Genomic DNA, 16,440 nt, shown 5'->3' on the forward strand with positions numbered 1-16,440 from the left:
TAATCTTAATCACTCAAAAGTCTGTTTTTTAGAGGGCTTTAGCTGAGGGAGGTGCTGTTTAGCACTCAGGGATTGTGGTGGGTATGCTTCCCTGTCCCAGAGCAGTCCTCTGCTGGTGGCCCCAAATATTACTCTGCCCTCTGCCCGCAGAGATCATTGTGTAGAGACCAGTAGGGTCGCTGTAAACCTGGAATATTTATCAGTTCTCCTGTTGGGGGAAAAGTGCTAGTCTGATTCCCAGGACAGTGGGTCCGAAGATCCCTCCCCCAATCCACTCACTGAGGCTCCAGAGACTGTTCAAACTGGTAGGCTTGGTCTCTGCTTTTGTTTCTTCTGAAAAGCTGAAAATGCAGAGTGTGGCAAGCAGGGCTCCTGAGGGTGGGGCAGGCTGTATTACTAGGATGGATTTATTTCTTTTCCTGCCCTGTGGCTACTGGGAGCAACTAGCTCCTCTGGAGAGGGGGGAAAGGGAGGATGGCCATTTTGTCTGCTTTTCCATGTCTCCCTGCAAGGTCTCCCACCCCAGTCTCTCCTCAGGCACTGTGGCTTTCTCTCCCACTGGCTCTGGTCTACTGGCTCTAGACTCTGCTGCGGCCAGCAACCCTGCTGCCTTTCACAGCTGGATATTTCATGGGCCAAGGGTCTTGGCTCTGATACTCTGGGCTGTGGAGCCCACCTGGTTTCCAGGCCTGTATCTTCTGAGGGAAAGACCCCCCATAGTCCTGTGCTCCCTCCTCTCTGGGCCTGCAGGCTTCCACCCCGGGGGCTAGTGTTAAGCCCAGATTTCAGGATCCCCAAAAGACCACCAGGGAGCCAGCCAAGTTTGATGCAAAAGCAAAAGAGTCTTTATTCAAGCTAGCTTGAGCTCCCCGTCCACCACACTTGCCGACGCAGCAGCAGAAGGCAGAGAGAGAGAGAGCTCTGTGGGGAAAAGGGTTTTATAGGGGTGTTGGAGTAAGGGGAGGAGAGAGGACTGTGGGCCCTGCCAATTGGCCAGGCGCAACTTGGGGTCTTGTTACACAGGATGTGGTTGTGTCTATGGCGCGCACTTCCCTTGATTATCATTGGTTAGTTTAAAGAAATCCTAGGTGTGGCTAGCAGAGGCTTGGGCTTCCGGGAAGAAGCTCCGTGCTAAGCACATGGCTAATGGCTGCTTCCCAAAAATGGAGGATCTGGGGCAAGATGGAGAGCGTAGCCCTCGCCCTTTCACTAGGTCAGCTCCTCTCATGACCATCCCTTTCTACAGAAGGTGTTTTCTGTCCTTCCTTGATATGTCTCCTCAGCTGGACCTCAGTTGGTAATTCCAGGTGAATGTTCTCCAATTTAGTTGGCCCTAGGAGGAGGTGCACAACAGTCTGCCTATTCGTCTGCCATTTTTATCAGGGGCAAGTTGCAACTTAATGGAGATTCTTTTGATGGAAAACTGTAAGGAATTGAAACAGGAATTTCGGGGGAATATAGGCAAGTTTAGGGAATTTTTAAAATTGAGGTCCATGGAAAAAACACAGGGCTACAGACTGGGAGAAGGTACATTTCCATAACACAAGGGAGAGGCAACAGATACATTTACATAAGACAAGGGAACTGGGAGTAGCAAAGAGGTCTATATTTACAAAATAAAGAAGGAGGAAGAAAGCCCAGAAGGAATAGGAAGACAATGAGGGAGGAGGGCCTCAGGAGTTACTATAGTAACCAATTCGAAAGGGAATATTGTCCAATTAGAGGGGATATCAGAACACAGGAACTACAGCCTTTATAAACCATGGAAACAGGAAGTCGGTGGGACCCTTTCCCCCTCCCCATGTGGGAGTCCATTCTGTGGGACTCTTTCCCTCTCCCTATGGGAGTCTGTACTTGTTCTTCAATAAATCTCCACCTTTGCTATACCACCTTCTGTCCGTGGATTCATTCTTTGACTCTGGCAGACAAAGAATCCAGGATCCAGTCCAAAAATTCTGTATCAGAATATGAGATCGTCGCCATATATGAATGCAGTGCAGAGAAGGAGAAATTGAGAGCTACCCTAGCAGATGCCCCAAGTCCCAGCCTGGGAGGAATCTGAATTTTCCCTGAAACTTGCTGACTAGGCTGAGATCCCCAGCTGCTTTGGCTCAGGATCCGAGAGGGCACCGTCTTGCCTGTCATATCTAAACATTAATCTATGTTACAGCGATTCTTTGGCATATTGTTAGGTGGAGACTCATTTATTTATCCCCATGGGGATAACCAGCCTCACTTGATAATGGTGTGTCCTTTACTCAGTGATTTTTATGGCACGTCTCTTATATAAGTTTCTGTGTGTGCATGAGTCTTGTTGCTCAAATTGACTTCCAGGATCTTTAACCTGCCTTTCCTTTGCCCTCTATAGTTTATTACCTCCGCCTTTCTTGCTTCAGGCATTTCTTTAGATTTTAACTCAGTTCTGTCACATGCTTGTGACTTTGGGTAATAGGATTTTGAGGGTTTTTTTCATCATTTTTTTCTACCATGACATGTATCTTATCATGCCTAGAATGTATTTCTGTGTTTTTGATGTTATCTCTCTTTGTTGATGGTGTTTTTTTAAATAAGTACCTACCATTTTTTCTTTTACATTCCATTTATTAATAGAAGTATTAGAGTTGAAAGTATAATGGAAAATGTTATAATCTTTAATATTAAGATGCAAAAGGCAAAGTTTTAAATACATATTTTAAAAATAAATTAAGACTAACTTACTTTTTCTAAATTGTAACTTACTTTTTCAAATAGTAAAACTTTTTGATTAACACCTTGTAATACTTAATAATTTTTAGGCAGTTTGATTTCGTACAACTAGGAATGCTTTACTTGAAGTTCATTAAATATCAGTTTGATCATGCTATTGTTAACCTTTCTTTAATTTTTTAGATGATTGGAATCCATTTTCATACCCATATAAAAAACTGGAGTATGGGAAATGGGAGCTGTATATACCACCAAAGCAGGATAAATCTGTAATACCTCATGGATCCAAATTAAAGGTACTTTTCCCCCCTCTTGTTTTTATATGAATTTATTTATTTTTAATCCAGTGTGCAAAGTTTGATTTAAAATATGATAATGTAAACAGACACATGATATTTGTGGGAGAAACAATTTAAATGTTCCAATAGAGGAAATTTAAGAAAGGGGTATCCACAAATTTGAATGTGTTAGATTATAACTGTTTGGTTAGAAAGGCACCAAACTTAGTTATATTATCAACTTTGGAAACTTTATATAAAGAGTGATTGAGTCATTGTAAAAATTTAGCTTAGAAATCAGAAACGTTAATAGAAAAGTGAAAGCTGTCTTCAAATCAGCAAATGCAGAGAGAATTTTTACCTGTAAGGAAATTTTTGGTAAAATTGATTTTTGAGCCACGTGAATGCAGAATGCGATCTGGTGTTAGAGTCATGTGCATTTTGGGACATGCTTTTTCTGGTTTTCCCCTTTCTAGTCTTTGACATGGGGATTCTTGTTTCTCTTGTTCTGTGGTAGGGCCACCTGAGCTTCCTGTGTACTCCTTTGACTTTAGCTGACCATGGGGCCCCCTTCACAGTCTGCAGAGCCCACAAGGCCTCTCTGGTCTCCTCAAAGAGGGCTGGAGGGATGATGGGTCCCAAAGTCTGGATTACACATTGAAGCACTTGGTTATATAACAAGTTATCTAATTCCTTGAACATTTACTTGATTTTGCTCATATAACCATATAATATTTCTATGTCCCTTGTTTCTCTTTCCCTTCCATAGATAGTCAGTAGCATTCATAGCATTTATTATGATAAATCCTGTGACTGAATCATTATTTTTATGGGTATTTGTTATTTAACAACATTAATTCAATGTTAATTAAAGTATATTTAAAATCAATATGGATTGCATACTTGTTTGCAGGGCATTTTTTTTTTTTTACAAATAATGAAATTATAAGTGTATCTGAAAATTACTAAAATATTGCCACACATAATATAGTTATCTGAAGAGCATATTGTCTAGATGGCAGCCAAGGTTCTTTTTAATCTGTAGTGAAAAGGAGAAAAAGTAACTGCAGTATACAATAAGAGGGATTTAAATTTAATATAAATAATCCCTTTTCCAAGTCAGTATAAGCTCCACAAGAGCAGGGGCCTTTGCTATTTTGTTTGCTGATACTACCACACATCCTCCATCTCTGGAGCTGTGCCTGGCACAGAGTAGGCACACAGAAATATTTATTGAATGTTGAAGCTTTTTTAGGTTCAATCTTTTCAGGAATAAACCAAGTAGCTTGATTTTTCTATGGTTTATAAAGCCCGATTTTATGGAACTAGTGAGGCAAGGCAACTGTTACAGTACCACTGGTCTCATTGTCACGTTAGGTCTCATGGCCATTTTTGTTTATTTGTGTTTTTAAGAACTAAACTTACTAATTTTTTAAAGTGCCGAGGGTGTTTTTCTTCTTTCTTTAAATTACAAAATTTTATGAACTCTGACACCATTACTGCTTTTTGCATTAAATAGTGAATGAATGAATTTTGGTATGTTGTTTTTACATATGGGGAGTGATAATTACTAGGAATGAATGATTATTGGTATATATTGGGAATAATGGTAGGCATTTGCCTCTCCCATATGACCTCAAATCTTTTACACTTTCTGCTATGGGCTGAATCTTGTGTTTCCCTAAGCCCCCGTGCCCATTTTTTTATGTTGAAATCCTAGTGCCTGATATGATGGTACTAGTAGCTGAGGCCTTGGGAGGTGAATAGGCCCTGATGATGAAGCCCTCATGAATGGGTTTCTAGTGCTTTTCAAAAAAGGATTCAGAAAGATCTGCCGCCCTTTCCACCATGTGAAGATACACTAAGAAGTCTGTGACCCAGAAGAGGGCTCTCACCCAATCATGCTGGCACCCCAGTCTCAGATTTTCATCCCCCAGAATTGTGAGAAATCAATTTCTGTGTTCATGAGCACCCGGTTTGTGGTATTTTGTTATGGCAGCCCCAAAAGACTATTATGATTTCTATACTATGCTGTGTACTAAATTTTTTTTCAAGAATTTATTTTACTATGTGAAATAAAATAATCAGATAAGAAATAAATGTGGTTTTTAAATTTTCTCTTGGCTTTAAAAATCTGTTTAATGACAAACAAATGTTAAACAGGTATGAAATGGACTGTTGTGTAATCTGTCTTCATTATTTTATGCTCTAAAATTTTCGGTGAAGATAATTAACAGGAAATTTAGGCACAAAATATTATTTGTAGTGTTTAGATGTTTCAAATGTCGATGAAACATTTAGATGCTATTATAATGTTAATATGGTGATATTTTTCACTTATGGGGAAGATACATCATGTTTTCTTTGGGGTAGGGGTTAAATTCTCTATACAAATCCACAAACAGTAGGTTTTTGGCGTTTTAATCTGAAATTGTCTCTAGGTAGATTATCATGGTAATTAAAAATCTTGTTTTAAATTGAATTTAACAATTTATTTCAGTCCACAAGGGATTGACCTTTATAATTCACTTGAGGCTGTTTCTCTTATGAATTATCTGGTAACCATTAACAAAAAGGAACCGTTAACATCATTGAAATAATAGCTTTGTTTTCTCTGCAAAACACCTGGTCTTTTCCATTGAACAATTTGAAAGTTGATACCTAACTGCTTATATAATCATCTAAATGTCTCTTTTTTATGTTTGTTTTATTTTTCTCAACCCTCACCCAAGGATATGTCTTTATTTATGAGGAGAGAGAGAGAGAGAGAGAGAGAGAGAGAGAGAGAGAGAGAGAGAAACATCCATGTGAGAGAGAAATATCAAAATATCATTCGGTCACCTCCCATATGTGCCCCGATCAGGGACTGAACCCATAACTTATGTATGTGCTCTGATTGGAAATCGAACCCGAGGCCCTTCCGTGCACAGGACAATGAACCACACTAGCCAGGGCTTTTTGCATGTTCTTTTAGTGAGTTTACCAAACAGAAAAATAAAATAATATTATAAGGTAAATTAAACATTCAAGGCTTTAAAGATATAAGGAAAGAATAAAGGACTAGGTTTCTGAAGGATAATCAGGCATATATTACTCATGTGTTTAACACCTTTTCTTCTAGATCCATAGACAGACTAATTTATGGAAAGGTATTTCTTGTTCACTGTTTAAAAATATACACCTTAAATAATGTGTATAAAAAACCCCACCTCAGTTGCTTCATCGGAATTTGACCTAATTATTGAGTGTGTGTTATATGTCAGGTGCTATCCTTTATGTATGATGCTTGTACTAAATTGTAAATATTTGTAAGGGGTGAACTTGTTTTAAAAATAAAGAGTAAAACATGAGACAGCAGTTTATTCATTCTGTGATGGCAATGGGAGGTAGCGGAGGGACAGCGACATTTAAGAACACTTGGTAACATGTTCAGAAGTGAACCAGAGAGCTGGAGGGAAGAAGGAGATTTTAACTTGATGGTGCTGCATGAATAAAAGTGTTTGTATTGTTTCAGGTCCCAACAGGAAGCTAGGAAAGTTTGAATAGTTTTGTTTTTCCAAAAGACTTTTCAAACTTGAACTCAGGGATCCACAAGAAAATTCAAAGGATAGAGCAGGGGGGCTTAGTAGCACCCACTTTATTGCCACGCCCAGGCCACAGGAAAAAGGGATCAATTGCTAGAACTCAGAGGGAGAGTCAGCCTTCTAAAGAGGAGCTTTGAGCTTTGGTGAGGGACACAGTTAATTCATGGTAACCAGAGGAATAAAAGAAACAAATATTCTGATCTCTAGCACTCTCCCCACTGCTCTTGAAATTGTTTAATCTCAGTGAGCAGTCAGAGTTCTGGGGATAATGGTCCACATAGCTCAGCTTTCTGGGGCAGAGAGCTGGGTGAGAGGTGGGTCTGTCCTAACTAGTAAAATATTGCTCAGGAGGATGGGGAGTCCTCAGGTCAGGAAGAGTAAGGTCAGGGGATGTAACCAGAGGGGAGGTTAGAGGCAAACTCTAGAATTCATTTTCTTTTGTTCTGACTCCCAATTTCTCTCCTTTCATCATTCCAATACTAAGTTAAAAAATGATTAAAGAAGACAATTTAGGTTATAAACACAAATTGTATTTAACACTTAATGAACTGGACAGTCTTCATTTGGAAAACTGCAAAATGGGGCAGAAGGCAGAAGCTTTTGTAGGATAAAGAATAAAGCACAGGGAGAGAAATAGAAAATACCTGATTGACGGGGCCACATAGTCAACTCTGTTTGGGGTGAGAAGGCCCGGAGTTGTCTTGGCTGACTGGATGTACTATGTTTCCGGACAAGCGGAGCATTTACAGGGCCAGGAGCATTGCCCAGGTTTTGATTTGCTGATGTGACACCCTGGGTAGGAGCAACTCCATCCTGGGCTTAGAAAGTTATTTCAACAATACTCATGTGACTCGCAATGGCAGTTAGAATTGTCTTCTTTTTAATGTTCAGGATGTTTGTGTACTTTAACTTTGCTGTGCCAATCAGTAACAAAATGGAGTAGAACAGAGGTTTATTGATACCAGATGAAACTCGGAAATGAAACCAAAACACATTGTTTTTCTCTGGGCAGGATGCAAAGGTGATTTCCCAGGTTCTTGTCCAGGTGGATTCAAAGAATGAAGCCTCGGACAAAAGGTGGTATAGGAAAATGTGGAAATTTATTGGGAAACAAGCACAGACTCCCATGAGGGGAGGGGTGGGGAGAGAGGCCCACTAAGTCCCTCTTTCCTAAGGTTTATAAAGGCTGCAGTTTTTGTGTCCTGTCTCCCTCTGATTGGTCACTATAGCAGCTTCAGAGCTCAAACCCCATGTGGGGTCCCTCTTGTTCTCCCTTTAGCTTTTCTGTTCCCTGTGGCCTTCCTCTTTATTCTGCGAATGTGTGGCTTCCTCTTCCTTTATTCTGTGAATGTGTGTCTTTCTGCAGCTCCCAGCCCCCTTGTTCTGTAAATGTGTGCCTTCTGGCAGCTCCCAGCTTTGCAGCCTGTGGTTCATCCCCATGGACCCCCTAATTCCTAACACTCCCTAAACCTGCCTTTTTTTAATCCCTAAAAACTCCTTTTACAGACATTTAACATTTTCAGAGGATTATGTATTAGCTTGTTGTGCCATAATAAAATATCATACACTGGGTGGCTTAAACAAGAGAAATTTATTTTTTTTCAGTTCTGGAGGATGGAAATCTGAGATCAACCAGCATGGTTGGGTTCTGGCGAGAACTTTTTTCCTGGCTTGTGGAAGGCTACCTTCTTGTGTGTCCTCACATGGCACTAATCTCATGATCAGGGCCCTACCATCATAACCTCATTTAAACCTAATTATCTCTTGAAGGTCCCCTCTCCAAATACCATCACATTATGAGTTAGGCGCAGTGGTCGGCAAACTCATCGGTCAACAGAGCCAAATACCAACAGTACAACGATTGAAATTTCTTTTGAGAGCCAAATTTTTTAAACTTAAACTATATAGGTAGGTACATTGTTATGAACTTAGTTAGGGTACTCCTAAGGCTTAGGAAGAGCCACACTCAAGGGGCCAAAGAGCCGCATGTGGCTTGAGAGCCTCAGTTTGCCAACCATGGAGTTAGGGCTTCAGTATATGAATTTGGGAAGTGGCTTAATTAATTTCAGAGCAGATCAGATTGCTTTTCTATTTATAGTTAGAGGCTACACAATTGATTGGCAGAAAAGGGCCAAGAAAACCTAAAACCTGGTATTTGCAATTCTTAGATAAGACACATGAAAAAATTGGAGATGACTTTACATTTATTTAAGTTAATCCTCGTGGTAACACTATGAGAGAAGGTATTGTTAGAGAGGTTAGGCAGGTGGTAGAACCTGGGCTTGAATTCAGACTTGTCTGACAACAAAGTCCATGCTCTTAACCATGGTGCTACATGCTGCTCAGGCTAAGGGTTCGAAGAGAAAAGAAGGGGGGAAAATGATTCAGAGGGAGTAAACTTGAGCTTTATCCACATTGTACAAATCATCTTACACCATGTATGCTTTTGGTTTTTGTATGGACACCATCATTCCCATTTTTCAAGGTGCTCCAAAACAAAGTATTGAAGTGACCTTCCGTGAGAATAGGAAGGAGATAAGTAATTTGTGGAAAGAGTTTGAGTTTTAGAAGGTAACAGTCAGTTTGGTTAAGTAAAGTCAAACTATTTATTGAGTGCTGGAACGAGATTGCTAGGCAGAAAGATGCCATAGAAAGAGTTTTGGGCAGGGATGTAGCATGTTATAAAATTAGTATCTAAATATTTTCTTAAGAAAACTAATCTTATAGCACTCTAATCTTCATTTCTGGAATATTTTCTTGTGTCATTATTATTATTTTTATTTGTTTTCTTTTTTCCACATTCATTGTTCACTGTTTCAGGAATTTCTAATATTTGGATAATGGATCTCCTAGATTTTCTTATCTTTTTTTTTCTCAAGTTGCCCATCATTTTCCCTTTCCTTTCCACTTTGAAAAGTTACTTTATCTTCCAGCTGCTTTTATTTTAGCAATAATATTTTTAAAAGTTCTAATAATTCTTTTTGTTCTCTCCCTTTTTCATAGATTCCGTCCTTATTAAATGGCCAAGATAACTTTTATCTTTTTGAGAATATTAATTATAGATGTTTGTGTTGTTGTTTTTTTTTCTTTCTTACTTCCTTACCTCCTACCCTGTTTTATTCAGATTTTATTTTCCTGTGTTTCTTTTAGTCTATCTTTCATGATGCAGGCTTTCTTCAAATGCCTGGTAATCCATGGTTATGCAGCCATCGTTTAGAATGATGTGGAAAAGACAATTGAAGATTCTGTGAATGTGGACAGGGCTTTGTTCCTGGTCAGCTTCAGTGTTAGGTAGTCAGAAAGTGAGCAAGCCTTTAGATTGACAGCAGTAAGTGTAGGATTTTCTCTGGGATCATTTATTTTTTCCAGAGATGGATCTTTCTGTTTCCTACAAGGCTTGGGAGGAAGGGTGTGGAGTGAAGGGCTTTGTATTTGGCTAATGGCATCCATGGATAAAGGCAGGGAAAGTGGATGAGGGTCTCACAATATGATCCATCTCTGCCATCTACTGTGCCCATTGTCTCTGGGTTTGGAGCCTTAGTTCTGTGGTTTTCAGAGAATGAACCTATGAGCTCCTGTTTGAGGAGTGGGAGCGGTGTTTTGGAGGGATACATGTTTGTCTGGACAGGGGCGGGAAAAGGCTCCGTTTCAGAGCCTGCCGTCACTTACTGGGACACTGCATCTTAGTCTTTGTGCCAGCAGCCTCAAGCTGCTGAGTCTCCTAGGCATTCTGGGAGGCGAACTGACCAGCTCCCTTCAGGTTCTGCCTTCACCGTAGGTTGTCTGTGTAGTTCCCTCCCCCACCAACCACTTCTTAGGTTGCAAAAATTTATTGAAATTGCTGGTCTCTTGTCTCCTTTTCTGTTCTTCTCTGTTAATACCATTTTTCTTCTTTTTTTGACTTTTATTTATTTCAACAGAGGTTTGGTAGGTTTGTCATTTTTAAATTTATTCTTCTAAACATCCTTCTTTAAATGGAAGAAGTAAAAAAGTACATGTACTGGATAGAAGAATGTTTTCTAATTCTAGGGCCTCATGTGGACCATTACATTCTCATTGTAACCCATGATTATAAGATTTTGGTCCAACTGATTATTTCTTGCTTGTCATGTCTTTACGTATTATTATATGTGATAAAGATTTTCTTTTCCATGACCCACAGAAAATTATTTACTCACTTCATCTGATTCAACTTAATCAGCCTCTAAGACTCCGAAACATCTAATTTGTGGGCGAATGCATAGTTAGAATTAGATGCACTTTTTCTTACCACAGAGATTATAATTCTTTGTTTCCAAAATATAATATGAATATTAATAAACCTCAATAACATAGTAGGAAATGGTCTTCCTTTGCAGATAAGAATAAAAGCTTGCTAATTGATTCATTTTCTTTTCTTCTGAAGCTCTCTAGAATGTTGATAGGAAACAGAACATAAATGTGTAAATTTCCAAAGCAGACTACTTGCCAGTGTGTAGAGTAACTAACTCTGTTTGCTAGAGGAAGGTTGAGATAGAAAGTGGGAGAGTTGTGTTATATTTTGAACTTGCTCTACATTTATTTCTTTATCAAATTTTACTCCTTAATATCTTAGTTGACACATATTTAAATTTATGTTTCTTGTACTTGAAGCATTGCACTATCCTTCCTGGATTTATATGAAGAGATGAAGATAAAATAATAAAATTCCTGCACTTTAAATTTATGGTCCATTTGGAGAAACATCCCCTAAGCAAAGGAGTTGCTGTAGCATTCTGTGGCTGGGAAGGTAGTAGAGGAAGAAGCTTATATTTTTTGAGAAGTTTATGACAAAGCAGGAATAAGCATGTAGGATATGTATTTGTTTCTTTTATGTTTGTTTATTTGTTAGTGGTTTAGTTATCTTTAGTTTTGGCTAAATATTTATGGGATTATGAAGGAACCCAAGGGAGAAGATGACAGAGAGAGGACAAGGATTAGAGATAGATTATTGGGGAAGTGTATGGGGAAGAATAAAGGTCACAGTTTAAATAGTTAGGGAATGATTATGGGAGGAGAAGCATTTTAAGTTTGGTCTTGAAGGAATTAATGGGTGTAGATTAATGAATAGGTTGTCAAGGTTCAATTAGAAAATAAAAGAATATAAAGCAAAGCAAGATTTCACAAATATCAGTCAATTCTGTGTGAGAATTAGTGGTGTGGGGGCTAAAAAAAAAACACCTCAAAACTTTTTCTCCCACCTTTTAAGTTGTAGCTGGGCTAATAGTCAAATTAACAGAGACGGTTTAGCAGGAGAAAAATGTGCAAAGTTTATTACTGATACACATGCCAGAGTGTCATAAGATAGGAGACCTGAAACACATTGGGCAGGTGGGCTTATATGCCATTATGGAGAACAGAGAAAGAAAATAAGCAATTTATAGGTAGCTGTGGAAGAGAGGAACAGGCAGGGTAATCATATTCTTGCTAAGCAACCCAGAACAATGGGGCACTGAGGGATCTAGCTACCTGGCCCCTGCCTGGGGCCTTCTTATCTAAGGTAAGGTGAGTAAGGGTTCCCTTCCTGGAACAGGCCTTTCCATCTGAATCTCTTAGGCAAGAAAGGGGAAGGGTCAAAGGTCCTTTCTGAGTCTTTTGTTTCTTAAAAAAAAATAATAATAATAGCTTAAAATCAATATCCCCAAAGGCATAGTTTTGGGGTAGCAAAACTTTTGGTCCCCTTCACTGGTCAATTTGACTTACATTGATTGATTTATGATGATGTCAGATGTATGAGGAAATTAAACAAAATTGTGAATTTATTTCAGGAAATTTTAGTCTGAACACATTGTAGGACAACACAATTGCTAAATTTGACAGATATTCATTTTTGCTTTTTCTTAAATCCTTCATTATTTATTATCTACAAAAACCTCAATAATTTTTAATAATGGCCAATGTAGTCTTTAACCTGTGCTTTTTTCAGGACTTTGACCCTTAATGATCTCATTGTCTTCAAATACTCATACTCTCTCTTGTAGAGAGCATTTATGTGGTATTGTGATTTATAATAAATGTATATTTGGTTTTTCACCCCATTCCTGGCATGGAGCTCCTAAAACCTCTGGAATTTCCTAAGTGGTGTCTTTTTTTTTTTTTTTTAATATATATTTTATTGATTTTTTACAGAGAGGAAGGGAGAGGGATAGAGAGTTAGAAACATCGATGAGAGAGAAGCATCGATCAGCTGCCTCCTGCACATCTCCTACTGGGGATGTTCTTGCAACCAAGGTACATGCCCTTGACTGGAATGAAACCTGGGACCCTTCAGTCCCCAGGCTGATGCTCTATCCAGTGAGCCAAACTGGCTAGGGCCAAAGGGGTCTTTTTTATGTTAATGAGATGGCCTTTGGAAATCACCTAAGTTTGGGTGCTAGGGAGAACCAGCCATATGATCAGTTAAGTTAGAACTTTTGTCCCCACCCCTTGACTTCAGGGCCAGAAGATTGATCCAATTTCCAAAGGCCAGTGATTTATTCATGCATGCCTGTGTAAGGAAGCTTTCATAAAAACCAAAAGGACTGAGTTTGAAGAGCTGCTGGGTGGTGAGCAGGGAGATGGGAGAGTGGAATGCTCAGAGAGGTTATGGAAGCTCCCTGCCCTTTCCATGTACTTTGCTCTACTCATCTTTTCCATTTGGCTGTTCCTGAGTTATTTCCGCTTATAATAAACTAGTGACCTAGTCAGTAAAATGTTTCTCTGAGTTCTGTGAGCCACTCTAGCAAATTGATGGAGCCCAAGGACAGAGAGTTGTTGGATCCACCAATTTCTGGCCTTCTATCAGAAGCACAGGTAGATAGTGTCACTATTGAGTTGAATTGTAGGGCATCTAGTTGGAATTGGGTATCAGAGCTTTTTGATATAAAAGTGTGAAGTCTTCTATTTTTAATTAACAAAAATTATCCACTGTTAATGGACCCCAAAGTTGCTCTTTTTTTCTTATTTGGTAAAGATTCATAGAAAGAAGAACTTACTATCAGATACATTTTTTTCCTTCCATATCCCCACTTCCCATTCATTGGTTCCATGCTGCCCTGCTCTAATTTCATAAAATAAAGTAGTACAAATTACTGGATGGTGGTGATTTTGTTATAGAAAACCGGAATAAATCAAGCAATGCTCGGAGAGTTTGGAGTCACACTTTACTCACTGCGGTGGGCTCAGAGAAAATGAATTCAAATTCTAAGCAGAGATACAAGCAGAGCTTCCCTTTTTATTAAAGAGCCAGCCTATGTGTGCTCAGTGGTTATCTTGCTGGTGGCCTTGAAAATAACACAGTTCTATCCAATTAAAAAATATACCTGGCATGGCATTGAGAGTATGGGCATATCTAGTCTCTGGCCTACAAGGTCAGACAACTAAGTTTATCTTCCTTATTATTCAAGCAGGCTAAAGCAGGCTGGAAAGCAAAGTTATTATTTTTTTAGAATAAGAGGCCGTCTAAAAAATAGCAGAGAATTCCAAACAGTAGTTTTACAAAATAGGGGTTAGCCTTCTCAATTTAATTTAAGAACTGTGAATGAAGCAATAAATCTCATTTACCTTTATGAATTATCTGCACCACATAATCTTATCAGTATTTCACATAAACACCTAAGTGAGTTCCACAGTGCCATGGCCTGTGATAGGATTTCAGTATCCTGCAGTTCCTGAGTGGTCATTCTAGTTATGCAATGGGTAAAAATAACAACATTTTGCTATGTACCACCTGCCAAATCAAACTTGTCAGAAATCACTGTTTTCTGCAGCTTACTTGTTAGCACTTTGTTTTCCTATGGCACATCCTATAGAAGTTCTTTTAGCAATGGCTTGAGACCTTACTTAGTTCACACTTTGTCTAGGATTTAATTTTATTATAGGTAGCTAGATTCAAAGTTGTTTACTCTTAGCATATTGAAGACATCACAACAGTTTTGTCTTATATCCAGTGTTGCTGATAAAAATCCTGATTATTTGATTCTCACTCCTTTGCACGTAATTGACCTTTTCTCTTGGTAGTCACTTGTATTTTCTCTTTATCCTGATGTTCTAAAAATTTTACTACCATCTGCCCTATTATAGAGTTTTACTTCTTACTAGTTTCTTAAAGTGGTCTTATTCTCATAACTGGCTCTCATTTTTCCCTAGTCCATTTTCATATTATAGCTCTAGTCATCATTTTAAGATCTCAAACCTGCTCATATTATTCTTCTGCTTTAAATCCTTTGTGATGAGCTTTCCCCACCCTGGTTTGATTATAGCCAGGGTTTTTAAACTGTGTATTAAGAAGCTGACCTGGCCAGTTTTCTGATTCCCCTGCACTCTCTTGAAATAGGAAATCCTTTTTCTGTTCTATACTTGGGCTCCTGTGTATGATTATGTCTAAATAACAATTTCTCCATTTTAAAAGAATTGAACAACATTGGCCTGTACACTGAAATCCATGCATCTTAGCTCATCATACAAAGCCACCCATGTCCTGGCTTCTGGGCTCCTTTCTAGCTTTGCTTTTTTTTTATCCTGTCTCACTCAGTCCGGGCTGCCATAATGAAGTACCATAGACTAGGTGGTTAATAAACAGCAGACATTTATTCTCACAGTGCTGAAGGCTGAAGGCTGAAGGCTGAAGTCTGAGATCCGGGGGCAAGCATGGTAGAGGTCTAGTGAGGACCCTTAGCTGATTATAAACTGCCAGCTTCTCATTGTATTCTCGCATGGCTGAGAGCAGAGAGAGGGAGCCAGCTCTCTCCTGACAGAGGGCTCCACCTCATGACCTCATCTAATCCTAATTATTTCCCATAGGCCTCACCTCCTAATACCTTTTCAATGGGGGGTCAACATATTAATTTGGGGGGACACAAACATTCAGTCCATAACAATTCAGTATATTATTCACACTGAATTACTTGCAGTTTCTCAAATACTATCTGGTCATGTCTCAGCAAATGAAAAGACAACACTCATTTTTCGTGGAGTGGCTTTCCCTGGTTTTTGTAGACAGGCAGACTCCCAGACTTTGATGTAGAGCTTATGTTTTATTTATTTCTGGTGAAGTTTTACATAATTTCAAACTCGACTTTTTACTTACCAACAACTCTTTCTGCTAAAAATGTCTCTATAGCCTGTTCCCTCCTTACTTACTGTGATGATATGTGCTTTAGACTAAACTTTTTGATGATAGGAACAGTGTCTCAGTAATCTTTGTGTCTTTGGGACCTAGTAATTTTAATTAATAGAATCTAGTCAATCAGTGTTTATGTACTGCATTGATGAAACTGATGGGACCATCAGATAAGTGCATTTGCCACTGTGCATATTATGCAGAAAGTGAAATCCTATCTAATAAAAGAGAAACATGGTAATTGGCGTACGACCGCTACCCTTCCCATTGGCTAATCAGCACGATATGCAAATTAACTGCCAGCCAAGATGGCGGCCGGCAGCCAGGCAGCTTAAAGCGAACATGAATGAGGCTTGCTTGCTTCAGTGACTGCGGACTCCAATGTTCCCTGCCTGCTTTGCCGGCCTCTGAGCTGGCAGTTTGAAACATTGTAACAAACATAGAAGCTAAACAAAACCCCAGAAACCTGCTTTCAGCGAGCCGGGATCTCAGAGCTGGAGTTGATACAGAGTTTCGATTATAGAACACAAACAAACCAGATACCTGCTTTCAGCAGCAGAGGCCTCAGAGCTGGAGCCAGAGCTAAAGCTGGCCCAGAATAAAAAAAGAAAAAAAGAAAAAAAGGAGCGGTTGGGAGCTTCAGTCACCCACCAGCCTGAAAACAGCCCTCAGCCCCTCACCCAGACTGGCCAGGCACCCCAGTGGGGACCCCCACCCTGAAGGGTGGGTGACCAGCTGCAAACAGCCATCATCC

At 39.3% G+C, this 16,440-nt stretch overlaps 1 protein-coding gene across 1 annotated transcript in view; it reads left to right on the forward strand.

Moving 5' to 3' along the window:
- Positions 1-16,440, forward strand: part of GBE1 (1,4-alpha-glucan branching enzyme 1) — a 361,817-nt gene that overhangs the window by 135,007 nt on the left and 210,370 nt on the right. The window contains exon 3 of the mRNA XM_081087408.1: positions 2,890-3,002. Coding sequence (XP_080943534.1) covers positions 2,890-3,002 — 113 coding nt within the window. The remainder of the gene's footprint in view (positions 1-2,889; positions 3,003-16,440) is intronic.

This window comes from Myotis nattereri (genome assembly GCF_964212035.1).
Source record: "Myotis nattereri genome assembly, chromosome: 3".
NCBI classification, from domain to species: domain Eukaryota; kingdom Metazoa; phylum Chordata; class Mammalia; order Chiroptera; family Vespertilionidae; genus Myotis; species Myotis nattereri.